The 24,373-nt window shown below is 36.3% G+C and overlaps 1 protein-coding gene across 2 annotated transcripts in view; it reads left to right on the top strand.

The window, feature by feature from the left end:
- The window catches only part of SMARCA5 (SNF2 related chromatin remodeling ATPase 5), a 38,673-nt gene extending 28,005 nt beyond the window's left edge, over positions 1 to 10,668 (top strand). For both annotated transcript variants that reach the window (XM_060654080.3, XM_081795570.1), the window contains 10 exons: positions 1,139 to 1,287; positions 1,698 to 1,817; positions 2,606 to 2,716; positions 3,617 to 3,730; positions 3,830 to 3,952; positions 4,677 to 4,809; positions 5,390 to 5,508; positions 5,931 to 6,143; positions 8,618 to 8,725; positions 9,405 to 10,668. In XM_060654080.3, coding sequence (XP_060510063.1) covers positions 1,139 to 1,287; positions 1,698 to 1,817; positions 2,606 to 2,716; positions 3,617 to 3,730; positions 3,830 to 3,952; positions 4,677 to 4,809; positions 5,390 to 5,508; positions 5,931 to 6,143; positions 8,618 to 8,725; positions 9,405 to 9,470 — 1,256 coding nt within the window. In that variant the 3' untranslated portion in view covers positions 9,471 to 10,668. The remainder of the gene's footprint in view (positions 1 to 1,138; positions 1,288 to 1,697; positions 1,818 to 2,605; positions 2,717 to 3,616; positions 3,731 to 3,829; positions 3,953 to 4,676; positions 4,810 to 5,389; positions 5,509 to 5,930; positions 6,144 to 8,617; positions 8,726 to 9,404) is intronic.
- Positions 10,669 to 24,373: the final 13,705 nt, after the last annotated feature.

Below are 24,373 nucleotides of genomic sequence, written 5' to 3' on the forward strand. Positions count from 1 at the left end.
GCTGTTTGAGTTTTTTACTTAGTTGGGTTTATTGTGGGGGAGGGTGTCAAATTTTGGAGCACATTTTGTGCTAATAGCTTTACAGGAATTAAACAGCAAGCCTCAGGTGTATACTTTTGTATTACTGTCTCGTGGAGTAAGGAACATAATTAAAAATATAAGAAACCATAGAACACTTTATGTCTGAATAGCTCCCTCCTGTCCAATAGGGAAGTAGTTTTAATAAGGCTAAGAACATTTTGATAGTGAGATAGCTTTCAGTCCAAAGAAACAAGTTCTGTAGGTCTATCCTAACTTTGTAACTCATAGATGTTTGTGCATTCTGTTAGGGATCCAGAGCCATGATACATAAGCATTTAAGATCTGAGAGAACAACTTGGATCTTTATTCACTTATTACAAGTTGATTGGAATACAAAACTTGACGCTTGTATGTTGTATGTGAATGGCCCTTCTGGGTGAAAGTAATTCTTTTTGTATTTTGGCTTGTTTTGTTTTGATGCCTGCATTTTTTAATACAGTTACAGTATTGGCCAGATTCCTACCAACTGAAGATCTTAATTTTCTTATGTTGAATTTGTTCTACAATCAAAAAATACTTTCAAGAGTTTCAGTTCTTAAAATTAGGAAATTTTCAGAAATTGATGTATATTTCAGACCTTAGATAAAGTTTGGCAATGTAAAAAGATTTTTAGTACTTCACTTTTTTTTTTTTTTTTTTTTTCCTAGGTAGAAAAAGGTGATTGGGGAGTTAATATTAATGCTTTTCTGCTTATCAGAAATTTCTTGTGTTTATAATCTCATCTGTTGATACTTAAAAACCTTGCTAATTTGATTTTCAAAAATCCCAAATTGCTTTTATTCAGCCCATATAAGAATGTATTTTATTGAGATGGTATACAGTAGGCTTCATTATGTAATAGATAAACTTTAGAATATTTCAAAGCTTACAACTACGAATTTGGCATTGTTTATGTGAAAATGAAAATTATCAGAAATGAATAAACAGAAATGATTGATGCTTGAGGCAGAATACATGGTATTACATCTAACATTTAAAATACCAAGTTTCCAGTAAAATATAGTTTGTTTAACATTATATAACATGTGTTTTGTTTGTTTTTGTTTTTTATTTCCAGGAAGGCTTGTGGATCAGAATCTGAACAAAATTGGGAAAGATGAAATGCTTCAAATGATTAGACATGGGGCAACACATGTATTTGCTTCAAAGGAAAGTGAGATTACGGATGAGGATATTGATGGTATTTTGGAAAGAGGTGCAAAGAAGGTGAGGTACAGATTAAATGACAATGTTTTTATTTTTTTAAGTTATTTATTTTAAGAGAGAGATGCACAAGCAGGGGAGGGGCAGAGAGAGAGGGAGAGAAAATTCCAAGTAGGCTCCACGCTGTCAGTACAAAGCTGGACACGGGGCTTGAACTCACAAACTGAGATCACGACCTGAGCCGAAATCAAGAGTCAGACCCTTAACCAGTTGAGCCACTCAGGCACCCCTAAATGTGATAATGTTTTTAATATATAAACTGTTTTAAATCAGAACTGTTTGAGGAAGTACTTGTTAATGTGAACCATAAAAAGAAGCTTTTGTGTACTGTAAAGCCTAATTTTGACTACAATTCTTCTGGGTTTTTTTTTTTTTTTTTTTTTTTTTGGTCTCTAATCTGTTTTTTTCCCTAGACTGCAGAGATGAATGAAAAGCTCTCCAAGATGGGTGAAAGCTCCCTTAGAAACTTCACAATGGATACAGAGTCGAGTGTTTATAACTTTGAAGGAGAGGATTATAGAGAAAAACAAAAGGTAATTTTGAAAGACATTTTGGTTACTTGAACACTTTATTTTACTTGAAACTTGCAATTTTAAGTGTTAGGTGTAATGCCTTGTAAATTTGTCTCAAAGCAGTCATTTCTGTATATTCACATCTAAATTATTTTCAGTTAGTAATCTCTGAAATGTTTTAAAAATTTAATGAGGCTTACTGTATATACTATTATAGTTGAAATATGGGGTGATTATAGTTTGGAATCTTTGAAAATTAAAATAATTGGCAAAGAAATTTGTCACAACCTTACTAGATTTTTTTTTTTTTAACAGAATTGGCTGGTAATTAAAGGGAAAAACTTCCTAATTCCTTAAACAATACTTGTTTGTATTGTAGAGAAATTTAAAAATACCTACAGGTTGGAAGAAAAAAAGAATTCTACTCACTTTTTTTCTGTTAACATTTAGGCCTGTATATCCTCTGAATGTTTTCTGGGCTAAGTACACACCTACATTTTTCTCCTAGTTTGGGTTGTAGCATATTCTGTAATTTTTTTCCCCCTACCCGATAGAATGTTCTTCATTTGATCAAGAGGTACTTACTGTGTATATGTGTTATTTACTGGACACTGTTCCATGTATTGATTACATAGTTTTGAGCAAAGTAGCATAGTTCCTATCCTCCTAGAGCTTATAGTCCAGCATTTTACGAATGTCTTTCCATTACAAACAAGAGTTGTATTGTACACAGTAAGAGTTGCATTCATATAAGATTTGTGACTGTATATAATAAAAATAGGTAATATGAATTATTTCCCATACACTAGATAGCATTCACAGAGTGGATTGAACCACCAAAACGAGAAAGAAAAGCCAACTATGCTGTTGATGCCTATTTTAGGGAAGCTCTTCGTGTCAGTGAACCTAAAGCACCCAAGGTGAGTTGACAGAGCAATAAAACATTTAAAAATACCGGAAATGTAATTTTTTTCTTATATTCTTGCAGTAAAATCAGATTGAGAATTAGGTATTTATGTCGCTTCTTACAGTGTATTTCCTTCAGTTTTTGTTAAGAAATTTTCTAAAAATTAGTTGTGAATGTATGCATTTAAAATTTGATTAATGTTCTAAAAATAGAACTACCCTATGACCCAGCAGTTGCACTACTAGGCATTTATCCAAGGGATACACGTGTGCTCTTTCGAAGGGATACATGCACCCGCATGTTTATAGCAGCACTATCAACAATAGCCAAAGTTTGGAAAGAGCCCAAATGTCCATCGATGGATGAATGGATAAAGAAGATGTGGTACACATATACAATGGAGTATTACTCGGCAATCAAAAAGAATGAAATCTTGCCATTTGCAACTACATGGATGGAACTGGAGGGTATTATGCTGAGTGAAATTAGAGAAAAACAAAAATCATATGCTTCATTCACATGAGGACTTTAAGAGACAAAACAGATGACTGTAAGGGAAGGGAAACAAAAATAATACAAAAACAGGGAGAGGGACAAAACAGAAGAGACTCATAAATATGGAGAACAAACTGAGGGTTACGGGAGGGGTTGTGGAAGGTGGGATAGGCTAAATGGGTAAGGGGCCCTAAGGAATCTACTCCTGAAATTGTTGCACTGTATGCTAACTAATTTGGATATAAACTTTTAAAAATAAAAAGTAAAATTTAAAAAAAAATAAAAAATTTGATTAATGTTCAATGTTAATAATTGATCAGTTGCTTAGAGAATTGGCTGTCATGGCGTATGGAAACAGGAAGGTTACCATTAATTAAAACAGGTTTTTTTAAATGAACAATGCTGTTTTTGTCTGTAGGCTCCTCGACCTCCGAAACAACCTAACGTTCAGGATTTCCAGTTCTTTCCTCCGCGTTTATTTGAATTATTGGAAAAAGAAATTCTGTATTACAGAAAAACTATTGGGTACAAGGTAATGGGAGTAACACTTTGATCATAACTAATCTGGTTTGTTCTTAACAAATGGTATATAGCAGTATTTTTTTTCATGGTTGGATTATTTTTTTTTTAGGTGCCTCGAAATCCTGACCTACCAAATGCAGCACAGGCACAAAAAGAAGAACAGCTTAAGATTGATGAAGCTGAACCCCTTAATGATGAAGAGTTAGAGGAAAAAGAGAAGCTTCTAACACAGGTATAGTCTTCAATCAACATAAAACTTAGTAACTATCATTTTGTAAGGTACTGTGTTTAGGTTGTGTTGGGGTATACAAAGTACAAGTCTTCTTTAAAAAATGGAGTAATTGGAGATGATAAAGCATGCTACATTTTGATTGTCATGAGTTGTTGAGGTAGTTTAGAAGAGGAGAGATTTGTACCAGCCTTGGTAGAGTGGATAACCTTTTGATCACCTTTCTTTCAGTATTCTCATTTTCTTTTCCTATGAATCTTCCACACTGGTATTAAGTTACTATTCTCAAACACAAGTTTCTACTTAACAACCATTAGGGTTTAATCAGGGTCTTTCAGAATCTGGCCTTACTGTAGGCCAGTATCTGGCCTACTTTTGAAGCTCTGTTTTTCTTCTGTTTTCCCACTTGTTATGTCTTTGCTCTTTGCTATATGTTTTTCATTCCTTTTTGCAAAGTCCTGCTAATCCTCAGCACTCAGCAAAAAGGTCACCTTTGCATGCAGCATTCCTTACTCTCTTCCACTCAGATTTAATTGCTTGGTTATCTAAGCAATATATGACATATTGCTAAAAATGCACATCTGTGTGTATGAAAAGTTACCACTTTAAAAACTTAAAAACAAGGAGTAGTTGAAAATTTACCAATTTTTCTTAAGTGTTACAGAAAAGTGTAGTAGTGTCTTATCCATGTTCAGTGTGTTAATATTTTGTTTCTGCTGCTTTGAAGGGATTTACCAATTGGAATAAGAGAGATTTTAACCAGTTTATCAAAGCTAATGAGAAGTGGGGTCGTGATGATATTGAAAATATTGCAAGAGAAGTAGAAGGAAAAACTCCAGAAGAAGTTATTGAATATTCAGGTAATTTTCTTATTATTTTAATAGATACAAGAATGTTCTCAGGTTCTTTGGAGAGCTGTTGGGGAGGTTTAGTTTTTTTGTGTTTTTAAAAAATCAAGTTAGGTCTTTTAAAAAATCAATTTAGAAAATGTTCTTTAAAAAAAAAAAAGATACTTTTATTTTTTACCCTAGTGAACTGGCTATAGCCAAGAAAATAATAGGGTACTGAATACACTGAATAATTGTGCTTTCATTTTATTTTTCTCTGTAATGACTCAAGTATTATATGCCTCTGTTTCCTGAAGTCAATTGGATTGTCATATCAATAGGTCTGGTTGTGCTGTGATGAGTCTGCTTAGGATTCAATAATAGAAAGTTAAGAGTTGGGAGATACTTAAATCATCCAGCTCATCTTTTTTTTTTTTTTTTTTACAGTTAAGAAAATTAAATAATTGACTTATTTACTTTGTAGTATTAGATACGAGAGAAATGGAAATATTTCTTAATCCTTAGCAAGTTAAATAAATGAGAGCATTTGTGAGAAATTATTTATATCTTACCCCTTCCTCCATCTGTCCCATCTGTCCATCTTTTTTACCAGCTGTATTCTGGGAAAGATGCAATGAACTCCAGGACATAGAGAAGATTATGGCTCAGATTGAAAGGGGAGAGGCAAGAATTCAAAGAAGAATTAGTATCAAAAAAGCACTTGACACGAAGGTACTTTGTGTATTAATAAATCTGGCAGTCAGTAATATAACTTCTTCCTGAGAATATGCGAGTTAAAGTAACTTTTTAAAAGGAAATGAAATGATGGTTTCAAATGTAAATTTTCTTCAAAGAACAACATTCAAATGAAGTCTCAACAGAATTTACCTTAGTACTTCAGTTGATGGATCTTGGTCAGCAACCCTGATTTTGCTCTTTCCTACATAGTATCAGAAAGTCTCAGCCTATATTTCTCTTTAGAATAATAAAGACTATAAGGTTGTTTCACAACAAAGGTTATATAATGTAGTTGAGATGCTTTGGGTAGAAAATTCTGATTTGGAACATAACATTTTTAGCTAATTTTACTAATGTTGATTTGAAATATGTATTATACAGGATTTACATAATATTATAAAATTTAACTTTGATAGATTGGACGGTACAAAGCACCTTTTCATCAGCTGAGAATATCGTATGGTACTAACAAAGGAAAAAACTATACTGAAGAAGAGGATCGTTTTCTAATCTGTATGCTTCACAAACTTGGATTCGACAAAGAAAACGTTTATGATGAATTACGACAGTGTATTCGCAACTCTCCTCAGTTCAGATTTGACTGGTTTTTGAAGTCCAGAACTGCAATGGTGAGTGCTTGGGCCTTTTTGTGTAACGTAGCAAACCATTCAGAGTAAGTATTGCTTAATAGGTAAAATTGTGGTTTCATTCCATCTTTGGAGTACATTGTAGTTACAGTATTGTAAGTATTAGAGGTTAAATCAGATCATGAGAAAACAGTTATCTATAGTTAAAAAGCTGTTATGGAGGGGTGCCTGGGTGGCTCAGTCGGTTGAGCATCTGACTTCAGCTCCGGTCATGTTCTCGCGGTTTGTGAGTTCAAGCCCTGTGTCGGGCTCTGTGCTGACAGCTCAGAGCCTGGAGCCTGTTTCAGATTCTGTGTCGTCCCCCGCCCCACCCCTGCTTGTGCTCTTTCAAAAATGAATAAACATTAAAAAAAATTAAACTGTTATCATGGATAACTTAAAAAATTTCCTGGTTCTATCCTTTAGTATCACATATCTTGTAACATCACCACGTCTGATAAGCGCTAGTTTTTGATATTATTAATCAGGTTCTAAATGGGAAGCATCACCATCAGTTCCACCTTTTGAATGTGATGATCATAATTTAAAACTTGAATTGTTCAGAAAATTTTGTGGTTTTTTTTTGTTTGTTTTTTTGTTTTTTTTTTTGTTTATTTATTTTTGAGACAGAGAGAGACAGAGCATGAACAGGGGAGGGTCAGAGAGAGAGAGGGAGACACAGAATCCGAAACAGGCTCCAGGCTCTGAGCTGTCAGCACAGAGCCCGATGCGGGGCTCGAACTCATGGACCGCGAGATTGTGACCTGAGCCGAAGTCGGCCGCTTAACCGACTGAGCCACCCAGGCGCCCCGAAAATTTTGGTTTTCTAAGTGAACATTTTTTTAAATTTTATTTTTTAAAATTTGCATCCAAATTAGCATATGGTGCAACAATGATTTCAAAAGTAGATTCCCTAGTGCCCCTTACCCATTTAGCCCCCCTCCCACAACCCCTGTAGTAACCCTGTTTGTTCTCCATATTTATGAGTCTCTTCTGTTTTGTCCCCCTTCCCGGTTTTTATATTTTTCTTTCCCTTATGTTCATCTGTTTTGTCTCTTAAAGTCCTCATATGAGTGAAGTCATATTTTTGTCTTTCTCTAATTTCACTTAGCATAATACACTCCAGTTCCATCCACGTGGTTGCAAATGGCAAGATTTCATCCCTTTTCATTGCTGAGTAATACTCCATTGTGTGTATGTATATATCCATATACATACATGTATACCACATCTTTATCCATTCATCCATTGATGGACATTTGGGCTCTTTCCATACTTTGGCTGTTGTTGATAGTGCTGCTATAAACATGGGGGTGCATGTGTCCCTTCAAAACAGCACACTTGTATCCCATGGATAAATGCCTAGTGGTGCAACTGCTGGGTTGTAGGGTAGTTCTATTTTTAGTTTTTTGAGGAACCTCCATACTGTTTTCGGCTGCACCAGCTTGCATTCCCATAAATGAACACATTTCTATAAAGAAAGAACTTGTACTTAGGCCTCTGCCCATTTGAATGTTGAGTCTGGATTATTTTATTTTATTTTTTTGTTTTTGTTTTTTTTAAATTTTTTTTAATCTTTATTATTGAGAGACAGGGAGACACAGAGCGTGAGCAGGGGAGGGGTAGAGAGAGGGGGAGACACAGAATCTGAAGTAGGCTCCAGGCTCTGAGCTGTCAGCACAGAGCCCTACGCGGGGCTCAAACTCACAAACTGCGATATCATGACCTGAGCTGAAGTCGGTCGCTTAACCAACTGAGCCACCCAGGCGCCCCGAGTCTGGATTATTTTAAAAAGCTGTTTTTGATAAGTAAGTTCCTAAAGTTATAATTCAGGAAAGTTGGGCTTCAGCGAATTAATTCCTCTTTTTATTGTGCATTTTACTGCTTCTGAGCTTTTAACTTCCGTCTTGTTTTATTTAGGATGAAAATGCTAAAAATGTTCTGTAGTTTTAGGTTTGGGATATACAGGGATAAGCAAAATTTAAACATCTTTCATAGTAAGATTTCTCTCAGCGTATTTATGTTGTCACTCTTTAAGATGGAGGATGGTGCACAGTCTTTTCGTGTTTGACCTCTGAAGGGTTATTTTTCATTAAGGGCATCTTCTTGTCTTGTGTATCTTTGTTTGGGAAACGTTGCACTATAAATGCATTATAAATATAATTAAAGAGTGATTCAGTTGCTGTTAGGTCTGTTTTATACATTTTATCTATGGGGGGTGCATAAATGATTTTATATTACATTAAAACATTACAATTTTCTTTTTATTTTAGGGAGTGCGTGAGTGGGGGGAGAGGGAGAAAGAATCTCAAGCAGGTTCCATGCTAAGCATAGAGCCCGACCCTGAGCTGAAGTCAAGAGTTGGACACTCAACTGAGCCACTCAGGCGCCCCAAAACATTATAGCTTTATAACTTGGGTATCATGAAAACAATGGAAAATACATGTTTACCATATAAATTTATTTTTACGATTCAGGAACTCCAGAGGAGGTGTAACACCTTAATTACCTTGATTGAAAGAGAAAACATGGAACTAGAAGAAAAAGAGAAGGCAGAGAAAAAGAAGAGAGGACCAAAACCTTCTGTAAGTATTCATGAATATGTAAATAACATTCTTAGAAGACTTTTCTTTGTAAGAATTTGAACATTACTTAGCTATCATTGAGGTGTTAGTCCTTTTTTTTTTCTTTTTTTAAGTAAGCTGCTTTTATGCATTCTGTGGGTAATCGGATGGTAGTTCATAATTTGGGCATTCATGAAAACCTAGGAAGGCATGTCCTGTGAATGCCAGGAGCTTACAGTTGACATTGAGGAGTACAAGTTACAATTTTAGAATATGTAAACTTCCAAGGTTTGGCTTATTGTCCCAGTGATATCTTAGCACTGTGAATACAGATATTTTAAGAGAAAAAAATGTCATATTTTTATTTAGATGTAATTAAAAAGTCATGAATAAGTGAATGCCTCTAATGTCCTTGGTATTTATGTAACTTCATAAAGTAATTAGTACTGCTTTCTTTTGGTAGGGCATGTTATACTGGTTTGATGTGTTGACTCACTATTGCTTATTGTAAATCATTTCATTAGCAATAAAATTTGTGTTAGTAAAGTGAGTAGATAAGACTATTTGGAGTATTAAGATTATAATAGGTAAGAAAGGCTAAATACATATTACTATGTAGCAGTTATTAATAAAGTAAAAATAGTCTAGGTTTTACCTTTGTTGTCTTGTGCTGAAAAGCAATCCTTCTGTTCATTTGTAGACACAGAAACGTAAAATGGATGGAGCACCTGATGGTCGAGGAAGAAAAAAGAAGCTGAAACTATGAATACATATTTGTTTCATAATCACTAACTTTAAACCAGTAGTTCGTTAATTTACGGGTCTTCATAAGATGTACTGTACAATGCTCAATTGTTATGTCATTCAAAGACATCAGGTTCATCTGTTTACTGAGCTAGAAACATAGTATGTAGTTTCACTTTTTTAAATGCAACAGCTGTGCTGAAATTTTTTTTATCATTAACACTTGAAGTAATAAAACAGGCTTCATTTATTAATAAATGTTTCATTTGATTTATTTTTCTATTATAGTTTCATTTGTGAAGATTGTGACTTTTTGTTTATCAGCTATGATTTCTACACTCAAAGCTTAAAAAAAGAAGCTTAAAAAAACAAGCAAACAACTAAAATTGCAGATAACAAACATTTGTCCCTTTGGTCTTAGTTGTGTAATTGTTTTAATTCACTTTGCCTTTGCAGAAATTTGGGTATCTTTGTAGTGCGATATGGAGTCTCATCTGGGAAGATTATGTAAATTGCATTCTCCTTGATTATTATATGGGTAGAATGGAAAAAAAAAGGCAAGACAAATTATCCTTAAATTCTATGCATATTTCTGTTATGCTTTGTGTCTGTAGTTGGTTCTGAGGTGTGAATATGCCCTATTCTGTTGGAAGACTGGCCTTTTAGTTGTATAGCCAAAGACATTTAGTATTTTCTGGTTCCATAATGTGTTATTGTACCATTTTGTAAAAGGAATATTATTTTTACTGTTTGGTAAATGTTTTGACATACTACCTTCTTGAAGCAGCCACAACTTAGAAAGAATGTCAAAACTAAGGTGATAGTTTTTTTTAAAAAGACCCAGCCAAAATAAGGTATGAATTTGTCATACTGTTAAATTGAAATCGGTAACAAAATGTGTCCCCTTCCAGTTTACCTTTTTTGAGTTTTTAGAGTGAAAATTTTATATTTTAAAATAATTTCTAAGTGTGAATGGCAAGATTGAGTATAATACCAGTGTTTATTTTCTCTGAACAGACTTGATAAACTGGAGACCCTGAAGCAGGATTTACCCAAATTGTAGTGTCAGGATTTTAGCTGTACCAGAGGCCTTTATGTGCTACACATAATTTGTATAAAGTTTTATATGTGCAAATTGGGTACATAAACAGTTCTCCATTTTTCTAAGGGAATGCAATAAATGTAGCATCGTGAATAAATATAACTTTTATAATCCTTAAGTGGTCTTTTCTTTCCATTTCTTCAATTTTCTCATTTGATTTTTACCTTTTTTCCTTAGGACATTATCTCTTTCCTTTAGATTTCTTCTAAAATTCCTAAAATTTTCTTCTAAATTTCTTCTAAAATTCCTATCACTTGTCATCTGCCCACACATTGAGATTTTTATTTTCAGTGTTGATTTTTTAAAGTATTACTAATACTGCTCACTTTCCCAAAATGTGGAATTGTTGCTATCGGTGTCCAGCAAAATTCAGTGTCTAAGACAAGCTGTAGAGTAATTTGAGTTTGTGTTCCCCTCCAGATTGACCTCATTTTAACCTTGGGTTCTGAAAACAGTTTTGGGTCTTATGTACACAAAACTTGAGGAATGATCGCTCTTTTCATGAAACAAGTCACCATTAAGCGTGGGAGCCTCATTTTTGAAGAAATACTTAGAAAAATATAAGGCTAAAGGTAACTGTTGAAAGTCACCAAAGACAAGTTTTCAAGAGGAAGAGAAACAGCCTCATAGCATCTGGCGCTAATGGGTTAGGGATGGGAAGAAGTAAACTGTGTGTGATAGAAGACAAACAGCAATATATATTGACTAGTTTTTGGTACCTACCAACCAATTAATTGACTTACCAATTTAGTGGCTTCAAATCTTTGTCAAGTAGAATTACACTTTTTAAGTACTACAAAAATATTATGAAGATTATATATATATGATTATATATAAAATTATATATATAAGCATACAGAATTTTAAAGATCTGCATGTCCTAAAGAGTGGTAGATGGGTTTAGTTCTACTACCGTTTTAAGGAATATTTAAAAATTTCCTTTCTAAGGAGCTGCCAGCCCTTATTAACACTTCTGTTAGTGTTTTAGTGGGCCAATTCAGTGGGCAGTCTCAAGCTGAAAAGATTTGAAGAGGTTGAATCAAGTGCAGAATGATGGACTTGCTCATAGAACATGGTTGACCTGATTCCCAAAGACCATTTTCAAGGAAGGAGCAGCTTTTTATAAATATAGTGTAACCTATTTCAGTATACAGGCCTACCTCAGAGATACTGGGGATTCAGTTCCAGACCACTGCAATAAAGTGAATGTTGTAGTAAAGTGAGTCAAATGGCTATTTTGGTTTCCTAGTGCATACATTTACAACGTAGTATAATAGCATTGTGTTTAAAAAAGCAACGCACATGCCTTAATATGTGGTTGCTAAAAATGCTATCATCTAAGCTTTCAGCAAGTTGTAATCTTTTTGCTAGTGGAGGGTCTTGCTTCGATGTTGGTGGCTGGTGGCTGCTGACTGCTCAGAGTGGTGGTAGTTCAAGGTCGGGATGGCTGTGGCAATTTCTTATAATAATGAAGTTTGCCACATCAACTCTCCTTCCAATGAAAGGTTAGCAGGTAGTGCTGTTAGCATTTTATCCACATTAGAACCTCTTTCAAAATTAGAGTCCATCTTAGTTGATGCACAGCAGCAGAGTTTAAGTTTATGGAATATTCTAAGTCTATTGTCATTTCAAGTCTTCACAGCATCCTCACCAGGGATAGATTCTATCTCAAGAAACCACTGTCTTTGCTCATAAGAGGCAACTCCTCATCCGTTCAGATTTTATTAGGAGATGGCAGCAGTTCAGTCACATTTTTAGATTCCACTTATGTCTTGACACCCTTCAAAAATTATTCCAGAGGGTTCTAATCACCTTCTTCCCAACTCTTGTTCATGTGGATACTTTGACCCGTTCCCATTAATCATGAATGTTTTCAATGGCATCTAAAATGGTGAATTCTTTCCAGAAGGTTTTGAGTGTACTTTGCCCAGATCAGGAAGAGGAATCACTATGCCAACCTTATGAAGTGCATTTCTTAAATTAGAAGACTTGAAAGTCGAAATGACTCCTTGATCCATGGGCTGCAAAATCGATGCTGTGTTAGACATGAAAATAATATGCATCTTGTCTATCTCTGTTAGAGTTCTTGGGTGGACCAGATGCATTCAACATTGTCAAATAAGTAGTAATATTTTGAAAGGAACTTTTTTCTGAGCAGTAGGTCTCATCAGTATTCAGTAAACCATGTTGTAAACAGATGTACTGTCATCCAGGCTTTGTTCTTCCACTTATAGAGCACAGAGCACAGGCAGAGTACATTTAGCATTATTCCAAAGGGCCCTAGGATTTTCAGAATGGTTGGTGAGCACCAGTTTCAACCGAGAGTCACCAGCTGCATGAGTCCCTAACAAGAAAGCCTGGAGAGAGGTGCAGAGCAGCCAAGTTAGGGAGCAGTCAGACCACATGTAACATTTATCCATTAATTTTGCCCTCTTACATGGTCATGGTTTATGGAACCCCAAACAATTACAGTAACATCAAAGATCCCAGGTCGCCATAACAATTATAATTAAGTTTAAAATACATTCAATTTGTAAAAAAAACAAAAACACAAAACAAACCCCCACAGTATCTGCAAAGTGCAACAAAATGAGATATGGCTGCTGTATCTGGATCCAAAATACTGGTGTATAGGCCCCACACTTAAGATTTATGGCAGTCAAGTTTTATGCCATATCCCAATGCCTAAGATTGGGTGGTCACTGATCACTGGTAAAATTTGCAGAAACAGCTGGGGTAGCATTCTAATGTCCTCACCACGTACACCTCTCTTCCTGAAACCACTTTTCTGCTTAAGTCTCAGGCATCGCTCAGCATTGCAAGTTTGACCTGGGGGGGGGGGGGGGGGGAAGTATCACCCTGAGTCTGATGTATTTTGAAAATTGATATCACAGTAATCTTTAGACTTAACAGTAATAGGTAAAGGTTTCAGAACCTAGGAGCTTGTTAGAAATGTAGAATCTAAAGCCTCAGGCCAGATAGGCTGAACTAGACTCTGCATTTTAATAAGATATTCAAAGGTGATTCATATGCACAGAAAAATTTGAAAAGCCACTGCTGTAAAACACATTTTGCCAAAGCAAAATAAAACAAAACCTCAATAGCCATTTAACAATACCTTTATATTAACATGACATCAAGATAACATGGATTTTTTTTTTTTTTTTTTGAGTTTAGGAGAGGAAAATCATTCAATACTATAAAAAAGGCTTTTATCTTAGATTTTGGGGATGCAGATAATTTTACCGGGTGCCCCTCTGGTGAGTTTCAATATGCTAGCATTTAAGTCATTACATCCCAAATATGTTAGGAGAGTGGAGTTTTACCCCACTGTATAGGGTCTGAGGACCAGCAGCAGTAGCAGCAGCCGGGAGCTTGTTAAAAATAGATTCTCAGATCATATTCTAATCTACTAAATTGGAATCTCTGTGGGTGGGGCCCTGAAATTTAAGTCTTAAACCCATCAGGTTCAGGCATACTGCAGTTTCAGACATACTGTATTAGTACATCTCCATATACCCGTTGGTTATCGTTTCCCTTTCCTTTAAATGGAATTATTGGACTTGTGATTGTGACTTGGTCTTAAACTAATAAATCTAGTCATAAGACTGTAGAAGAATAATGCTGAGCATGTCAGTAATTCAATGAATGACACCCGAGCAACCTCATTCTTATAATGAATCCAAGGCACTGGTTTGGTGGTTAAAGAACGAGTCTTGCTGACAATGATTTTGGATGGATTGGGTTCTCTCACAGGAAGGACAGTTTTTAACAACAACAAAAAAAAGTAATTCCCAGCATATCTGCTGTATATTCTTTTCAGACTCACTTTTTAAATGGTTACTCTGGTTTGAAATCAGAAAAGCAGTTTCCCATGTTGATGTACAGACAACCAGATCGGCTTCCCAGATACAGTCAAGCTCAACTTGGCAGAGAAAGGTCTTCAAAATTCATTGGACAGTTTGGACTTCTGAGGAGTCACCATAACTATATAATGGAGTTATGGTCTGATTACTGTTAAAGTTGCTTACAGATGGGTTGTTTCTCACCTGAGGCATATGTCTCAGAAGAAGGGAAGTCCATTGATCTAAAAAAAAAAAAAACAAAAAAAACAAAAAAAACCATATTATCTGGATGTTAATATAAAGGTGTCTGTTAAACAGTAATAAGAGACAAAATGCACCCTCTAAAATGGACATGGTACTGCTTTGAGTATCCATACTTATAGTTTCCACATCCATTTGCTCTCATGAGCCTTGTCATCTGGGAACTAGTTTGAAGACCACTTATTTAGAATCGTTCAGGGTGATATGTTGAATATTAATTTTCCTATTTTTATCCTGAGATTGGGTCAGGAACTCAGGATTGGCTCTTTCACTGTTTCAAGGTTTTGCCCCCAGCAAAGAAGAATATGGACTGATGATACTCCAAACTCTTCTTTCCAAATGCTGTTTGCATGCCCTCTTGATCAGACAGTGTAAATTGTGTGGATATGTCCCTATCTCCTAGTTGTCACCTTTGAAGCAAACAAGAATCTGCTTTAGGGAGTTTACAAAGTAGGAGAAGTGATAGGGACAGGGAAATTGGAGGCTACTGTTGAAATGTGAGTTGCTGGACATATATACCTGAAAGAGGGCAGCAGAGGACTGGCTGAAAACATCAGATCCTGGCCATTCCCCTAAAGGAAGTGCTTCCTTGTGGCTTGTGGCTGAGTATTAAAATTCACATTGCCAAGTTTTCTGACTTGGATCTCTGGATGAGCTTTATCTTAGAAGATGACAGGAGATGTTTGGTATTAGCTTTTAAATGCTAATATTCAAAAGTAAATGGTCCATAAATTTCTTTCTGAATAAAGTATAAATGTTTTATTTCAAGAATCACCATTAAATAAAGCTCATGAAACTGGGCTCAGCATATCTAATTGGCTAGCTATGCCCCTTTTTCCCTAAGGTAGTAGATTACTGACAGAATAGGTGTTAATAAATATACAAAAATCACATACCAGGATATTGGTCCTGTAGAGTATGGAGGGTAAGTCGGCCACACAGCCATACTTATGTCCTGGAATATGTGGGGACACATTCATCTGTTTCTGTACACAGGAACACCTTCTCAATGTTGCAATGCTGAACTGGGTCCACTGTTAGATCAATGAACCTGAAAGAAAATATGCAAGTCTAATGTCATGTTGACCATAGGGGAAAAAGTCAGATCAGATGAGAGTTGTGTGCTAAAGTGTGTTCCTGAGTTTGGCATTTAGATTTTCTTTTTTAGACGCAAAGCTAGTGATTACAAGTGTTGAAGAATGGAAAAGATCATAGAGACCTGAAGGAGACACTTTCCAGATTTTGTCAGGAACAGCCAATACATCAGATGATGAATATAAGGTGCTCCAGGAACTTCCTAATAAAACTGAAATATATAAAAGTTATTGACATAGAGGATAGCATTACTCTCTCAAAGTTTTTAACAATAGATTACTTATCCTGAAGAAATGAGGAATTTTTAAGATTACTGAAAGTGATATCCTTGTGCCTAAGTTCATACTAAGATTTTACCAACAGATGATAAAATTTAGGATTCCTGGCCAATGGTAGCACACTCATGCATGCAGCTTCTGTGGTATTTTAAATCATAAACAGTATCAGGTTTCATTGCTCATGACAATTCTGATAGCTAGTAGTAGCCACTTGGAGATTTGGGGGTTTCAGCAGGACAGGGAGAACACGGTTAACATGTTTGTCTTAAGTTGGGAGAGAGAATGATGTCACATTGTTACAGGGGCCATTTATTTGCTACCATTAGGCTAGAGATTGTGGACTTATGTATACTAACTATGAACATAATTCTAAATTGTACCTTAGATATAGAAGGGCCTTCACAATCAGAAAAGATCACATCAGTTTCTTCCTCAAAACTCATGGACCCATCAGATATTCAAAGCTCCTTTTTGGAGAAAAGGAACATCTGGGTATTGAGACTAAATTAGCTGCAACTGGGTCACTGACCTAATGGGCAGGAGAAAAAGAGACAGTTATGTAATGAAACCCAAATAATTCAAAATAGAGTTATGATTTATAAGTCTAAAATGATGAAGCAATATATTCTCTCATACATAAGGCTTGCCAAGCAACACCATGAAAGTGATAGATCCCACAATACTGTGGTTTAAAGACATGATTAACATCACTATGTTAAGTTTCTGTGAATTCTTAGTTTAAGTTATAAAGAATAGTTATGTATTATAGATTAATGTAGATCAGAGAATATAACTTCTTAAGTTATTCCTAGTGAGTGCTAGTATTCCAATTGATCTAGGATTTGCAGAGCATCTAAGAAGGTCAAAGAGACTTTTCTAGTCATTGGAGACAACAGGAAGGAAGACCATACACATGTTTGGTATAGTATTTTGGAAAGTGGATCCGAACTCCATTTAATATATAAACACATTAAAAGCTAGGCTTTGGGAATAACTGAGCAACGGACACAACCTCCCATGGAGTTTGTATCAATCCTGGGGAGACAAATGATTTATTTAAGAGTTTCTTGGGGCACCTGGGTGGCTCAGTAGGTTAAGCATCTGACTCACCTCAGGTCATGACCTCGCAGTTTGCAAGTTTGAGCCCTGCGTTGGGCTCTGTGCTGACAGCTCAGAACCTGGAGCCTGCTTTGGATTCTGTGTCTCCTGCTCGCGCTGCCCCTTCCCTGTTCATGTTCTGTCTCTAAAAAAAAAAAAAAAAAAAAAAAAAAAAAAAAAAAAAAAAAATTAAAGAAGTTTCTCAGTCTCAATTCTATTGACATTTTGGGCCAGATAAGTTTATTGCAGAGACTGTCCTGTGCACTGTAGGATGTTTAGAAGCATCTCTGGCCTCCACCCCCTAGATGCCAGTAACGTTCTCCCTGTTGTGATAACCAAAATGTCTCCAGATATTGCCAAATGTCCTCTGGCAAGTAAAATCATTCCTGATTGAGAACCACTGATATATAAACACTTTCATGAAGTGGTAAATGCTGTGAAGAAAAATAAAGCAGGATTTAAAAGACTAGGGGAAAACGGAGGATTGACAAGGGCTCTTCTAGACAGGATGTTTTCTGAGGAGGCTCCATTTAAGCAGAGACATGAAGGGAGGGAGGGAGCTTTGTGCAAATAACCAGATGAAATCTGCAGACAAAACAGCAAGTGTAAAGACTGAGGTCAGCAAGAGAAACAGCAAGCTAGACCTTTATGGCTAAAAAGAAATAAGCCAGGGGGAGGGCAGAGTTTAGGCTGCAGGTTTGGGGACTAGATAGTATACAGTCTTGTAGGATATGGTGGAAGATTATGTTTTTATTCTGAGTGATATGAAAAACAATGGGAGAAGTTTGAGTAGAAGACCAGTATGAATTATCTGTGGTTCTCAAACCAAATTTTTTTTTAGGTAATTTTGGATAACTTTGAAGACTAAGTTATTCTAAAATAAGTAGAGAAGAGGATAATTTGTATTTTCTCAAAAAACATTTACACATTCTTAAATTGCTAAGATTACTGCAAAGCCTTAAATATTAAAATGGTGATTAAGGAAATCTTATTTATTGTTTAATGGTATATCTAGCAAAATAAAGTGTTGGTAGCTACTATATATTATAAGATATTATCTTGGAAACTTTTTGACATAAGTATATAACCCATAATACATTCAATTTATGTAAGTGCCGGTAGCTACTATAAATTATAAAATATGGTCTTGGAAACCCTTTGACATACTTAAACTGAATGTATTCTTGGTTATACACTTTTAAAAGTAAAACAGGAAGAGCCAAGATGGCAGAAGAGCATGGAAGTTTTTTTGGGGTCTCACGTCCCTGAAATACAGCCAGATCAACACTAAACCATCCTGCACACCTAGAAAACTGATTTGAGGGTTAACACAACAATCTGCACAACCAGAACCATAGAACTCAGCAGATATGTAGCGTGGAGAAGTGAACTGGGGGAGAGAGAAGCCGCAGAGGGCAGGGAGCTATTTTTGTATGCAGAGAGAGGATGGAGATGGTGGGGGGGGGGGGCAGGGGGGGGGCAGAGAATATAGGAAAAATACCCCCCCCCCAAAAAAAAGCAGCTGGAGATAAAGTGGAAAAATGGAAACAGCCACAGGGACTGAACTAAAAAGGGAGAAAGGAGAGGATTTAAATTCCATTAAGACACTATAAACAGGGGGAGCACAGTCTGAAACTCCACAGCTCGATCTGGAGGTGCCCTGGTGAGAAGGGCGAATCCTGGAGCAGAGTGAAGTCTGGGGGTCTTCAGGCAACATGGGGAGAGGCAGTTCCCTTGCTGGGAGGACATCTGGTAGAGGCTGTGTCTTCCCCATAGGCACAGGCCCCAGTGGACCCAGAAAAACAACCACATTTGCTGGTGCTGGAACAAGGTCATTGGGGGTGAAGCCTGGTGCTAGATGTGTGTTGTGGTTTTCCATAATTCCTGAAACACTGCTGCTACACGATTGTGTGCTTTTTCTGGGGTGGGCTGGCATCCAGCCACAGTCTCTGGGCATTGGCAGCAGTACAGTCTTGCAAACATTCCTGGGTGCGGCCGGCACCCAGCCACTGTCAGTGAGACCCTCCTGCAGAGGGGCAGAATGGGTTAAAACCGCAGTCCCTCAGAAATAAGGGGTCAGAAAACACAGCCACACCTGAGATAAAACTCAGGAAGGAGGTGTTGCTTAAGGCTTGGTCATGGACAGGGTAAAGGCAGTGAGTGGAGGCAAGCTGAAGACAAAGAACAGGTGTGTGATTGCTGATAGGGGAGAACAGAGTTCCAATACTAGAGATTGGATAGCTGGGTGACGCCATTTTCACCGCTCCTGTGCATGTGCATACACACCTATAAGCACCACAACAATCCACCCCAGTAAGCTAAGCAGCGCCATCTAGAGGATAAACAGAGCCATGCCCAAATGGGCCAACCTCGCTCTTCAGGAACACAAATCTCTCCACCTACTTAGTTTACAGACTGTAAAGCACTTCATAGTTTGACTTCTAGGGGAAAACAAAGTAATTTCAAATCGTATTTCAGTCTGTTTGCTGGTCCATCTATTCAATTTTTTTCATTTTTCTTTTTCTTGAATACAGAAAGAGAAAATATTTTTAATTTTTATGAAAATTTAATTTTTTCTACTATATTTTTTACTTTTTCAAAATTCTTTCAAATTTTCAAAATTTTTTCAAATTCTATTTTACTTTCATCATGTCATTTTATTCGATTTCAGTGTATTCATTTTTAAAATTTTCAAATGATTTTTTTTCTTTCCCCTTTTTTTTCTCTAATCTATCAAGCCCCTTTCAACACCCAGACCAAAACACACCTAGGATCTAGCATCATTTATTTGATTTTGTGTGTGTGTGTGTGTGTGTGTGTGTGTGTGTGTGTGTTTTAATTTAATTTTTCTTTTTACCTAATTCCTTTTCTTCCTTCAAAATGAAGAAACAAAGAAATTCACCCCAAAAGAAAGCACAGGAAGAAACAACAGCCAGGGACTTAAACAACACAGATACAAGCAAGATGTCTCAACCAGAATTTAAAATTACAATAATAAAAATACTAGGCTGGAGTTGAAAATAGGTTAGAATCCCTTTATGCAGAGATAAAAGAAGTAAAAGCTAGTCAGGATGAAATAAAAAATGTTATAACTGAGCTGCAATCTCAAATGGATGCCACAACAGCAAGGATGGATGAGGCAGAGCAGAGAATCAGTGATATAAAGGACAAACTTACAGAGAATAATGAAGGAGATTAAGGCAAAAGAGCACGATTTAAGAATTAGAGAAATCAGTGACTCATTAAAAATGAACAACATCAGAACCATAGGGGTCCCAGAAGAGGAAGAGAGAGAAATAGGGGTAGAAGGGTTATGTGAGCAAATCATAGCGGAAAACTTTCCTAACCTGCGGACACAGACATCAAAATCCACGAAGCACAGAGGACCCCATTAGATTCAACAAAAACCGACCATCAACAAGGTATATCATAGTCAAATTCACAAAATACTCAGGCAAGGAGAGAATCATGAGAGCAGCAAGGGAAAAAAAGTCCCTAACCTACAAGGGAAGACAGATCAGGTTTGCAGCAGATCTATCCACAGAAACTTGACAGGCCAGAAAAGAGTGGCAGGATATATTCAGTGTGCTGAATCAGAAAAATATGCAGCCAAGAATTCTTTATCCAGCAAAGCTGTCATTCAAAATAGAAGGAGAGATAAAAAGTTTCCCAAACAAAAATTGAAGGAGTTTGTGACCACTAAACCAGCCCTGCAAGAAATTTTAAGGGTGACTCTCTGAGGGGAGAAAAGATGAAAAAAAAATATATATAGAAATAAATAAATACCAAAAGCAACAAAGATTAGAAAGGACCAGAGAATACCACCAGAAACTCCAACTCTACAAGTATCATAATGGCAATAAATTCATACCTTTCAATACTCACTCTAAACATCAATGGACTCAATGCTCCAATCAAAATACACAGGGTAACAGAATGGATAAGAAAACAAGATCCATCTACATGCTGTTTACAAGATACCCACTTTAGACCTAAAGACACCTTCAGATTGAAAATAAGGGGATGGAGAACCATCTATCATGCTAATGGTCAACAAAAGAAAGCCGGAGTAGCTACACTTATATCAGACAATCTACACTTTAAAATAAAGACTGTATCAAGAGATGCAGAAGGGCATTATATCATAATCAAGGGGTCTATAGACCAAGAAGACCTAACAATTGTAAACATTTATGTGCCAAATGTGATAGCACCCAAATATATAAATCAATCACAAACATAAAGAAACTCATCAATAGGAATACAATAATAGTAGGAGACTTCAACACCCCACTCACAACAATGGACAGATCATCTAATCAAAAAATCAACAAGGAAACAATGGCTTTGAATGACATTGGACCAGATGGACTTAACAGATATATTCAGAACATTTCATCTTAAAGCAGAATATACATTCTTCTCCAGTGCACATGAAACGTTCTCCAGAATAGACCACATACTGGGACACGAATCAGCCCTCAACAAGTACAAAAAGATCAAGATCATACTGTGGATATTTTCAGACCACAATGCTATGAAACTCGAGATCAACCACAAGAAAAAATGTGGAAAGATAAATACTTGGAGACTAAAGACCGTCCTACTAAAGAATGAATGGGCTAACCAAGAAGTTAAAGAGGAAGTTAAGAAGTACATGGAAGCCAATGAAAATGATAGCACTACAACCCAAAACCTCTGGGATGCAGCAAAGGCAGTCATAAGAGGGAAGTATATAGTAACCGAGGCCTTCCTTGAGAAGTAAAAAAAGGTCTCTGATATACAACCTAACCTTATACCTTAAGGAGCTAGAAAAAGGACAGCAAATAAAACCCCAAACCAGCAGAAGACAGGAAATAATAAAGATTAAAGCATAAATCACTGCTATTGAAACCAAAAAAATGGTAGATCAATGAAACCAGAAGCTGGTTCTTTGAAATAATTAAAGAAAATTGATAGACCCCTAGCCAGTTTGATCAAAAAGAAAAAGGAAAGGATCCAAATAAATAAAATCAAGAATGAAAGAGGAAAGATCACAATCAACACAGCAGAAATAAAAACAATAATGAATATTATGAGCCATTATATGCCAATAAAATGGGCAGTCTAGAAGAAATGGGCAAATTCCTAGAAGGATATACACTACCAAAACTGAAACCAGAAAAATAAAAGAATTTGAACAGACCCATAACGGTAAAGAAATCAAATTAGTAACCAAAAATCTGCCAAAAAACAAGAGTCCAGGGCCAGATGGCTTTCCAGGACAATTCTACCAAACATTTAAGGAAGGGTTAACACCTATTCTCTTGAAGCTGTTCCAAAAATAGAAATGGAAGGAAAAGTTCCAAACTCTTTCTATGAAGCCAGCATTACCTTGATTCCAAAACTAAAGAACCCACTAAAAAAGGAGAAATATAGACTAATTTCCCTGATGAACATGGATGCAAAAATCCTCAACAAGATATTAGCCAATGGGATCCAACAATACATTAAGAAAATTATTCACCACGATCAATTGAGATTTATACCTGAGATGCAGGGCTGGTTCAACATCCACAAATCAATGTGATTCATCACACCAATAAAAGAAAGGACAAGAACCATACGATCCTCTCAATAGATGCAGAGAAAGCATTTGACAAAATACAGCATCGTTTCTTGATAAAAACCCTCAAGAAAGTAAGGATAGAAGGAGCATAACTGGAGATCATAAAAGCTATATATGAACGACCCAACACTAATATCATCTTCAATGGGGAAAAACAGAGCTTTCCCCCTAAGGTCAGGAACAAGACAGACATGTCCACTCTCGCCACTGTTATTCAACACAGTATTGGAAGGCTTAGCCTCTGCAATCAGACAACACAAAGAAATAAAAGGCATCCAAATCGGCCAGGAGGAGGCCAAACTTTCACTCTTCGCAGATGACATGATATTCTATATGGAAAACCCAAAAGATTCCACCAAAAAACTGCTAGAATTGATTCATGAATTCAGCAAAGTTGCAGGATATAAAATCAACACACAGAAATTGGTTGCATTCCTATACACCAACAATGAAGCAACAGAAATCAAGGACTCGATCCTGTTTACAATTGCACCAAAACCCATAAAATACCTAGGAATAAATCTTACCAAAGAGGTGAAAAATCTATACACTGAAAACTATAGAAAACTTATGAAAGAAATTGAAGAAGACACACACACACACACACACCAAAAATATTCCACGCTCCTGGATAGGAAGAACAAATATTGTTAAAATGTTGATACTACCCAAGCAATCTACATATTCAATGCAATCCCTATCAAAATAGCACCAACATTTTTCACAGAGCTAGAACAAACAACCCTAAAATTTGTATGTAATCACAGAGACCCTGAATAGCCAAAGGAATCTTGAAGAAAACCAAAGCAGGAGGCATCACAAACCTGGACTTCAAGCTGTATTACAAAGCTGTAATCATCAAGACAGTATGGTACTGGCACAAAAACAGACACTCAGATCAATGGAACAGAATGGAGAACCCAGAAATGGACCCACAAACGTATGACCAACTAATCTTTGACAAAGCAGGAAAGAATATCCAATGGAACAAAGACAGTCTCTTCAGCAAGTGGTGCTGGGAAAACTGGACAGCGACATGCAGAAAAATGAATCTGGACCACTTTCTTACACCATACACAAAAATATTTCGGAACCAGGCAGAAACAGGATTGTGGGTTTCCGTAGTTTAGTGGTTATCACGTTGGCCTCACACCATACACAAAAATAAACTCAAAATGGATAAGAGACCTCAATGTAAGACAGGAAACCATCAAAATCCTCAAGGAAAAAGCAGGCAAAAACCTCTTTGACCTTGGCCACAGCAACTTCTTACTCAACACATCTCCAGAGGCAAGGGAAACAAAAGCAAAAATGAACTATTGGGACCTCATGAAAATAAAGAGCTTCTGCACAGTGAAGGAAACAATCAGCAAAACTAAAAGGGAGAATGGGAGAAGATATTTGCAAATGACATATCAGATAAAGGGTTAATATCCAGAATCTATAAAGAACTTATCAAACTCAACACCCAAAACACAAATAATCCAGTGAAGAAATGGGCAAAAGACATGAATAGACATGAAAAGACATGTATGCCAAGGAAGACATCCATATGGCCAACCGAAACATGAAAAAATGCTCAACATCACTCAGCATCAGGGAAATACAAATCAAAACCACAATGAGATAATCACCTCA

The sequence above is a fragment of the Panthera onca genome, chromosome B1 (genome assembly GCF_046562875.1).
Source record: "Panthera onca isolate mPanOnc1 chromosome B1, mPanOnc1 haplotype 2, whole genome shotgun sequence".
NCBI lineage: Eukaryota > Metazoa > Chordata > Mammalia > Carnivora > Felidae > Panthera > Panthera onca.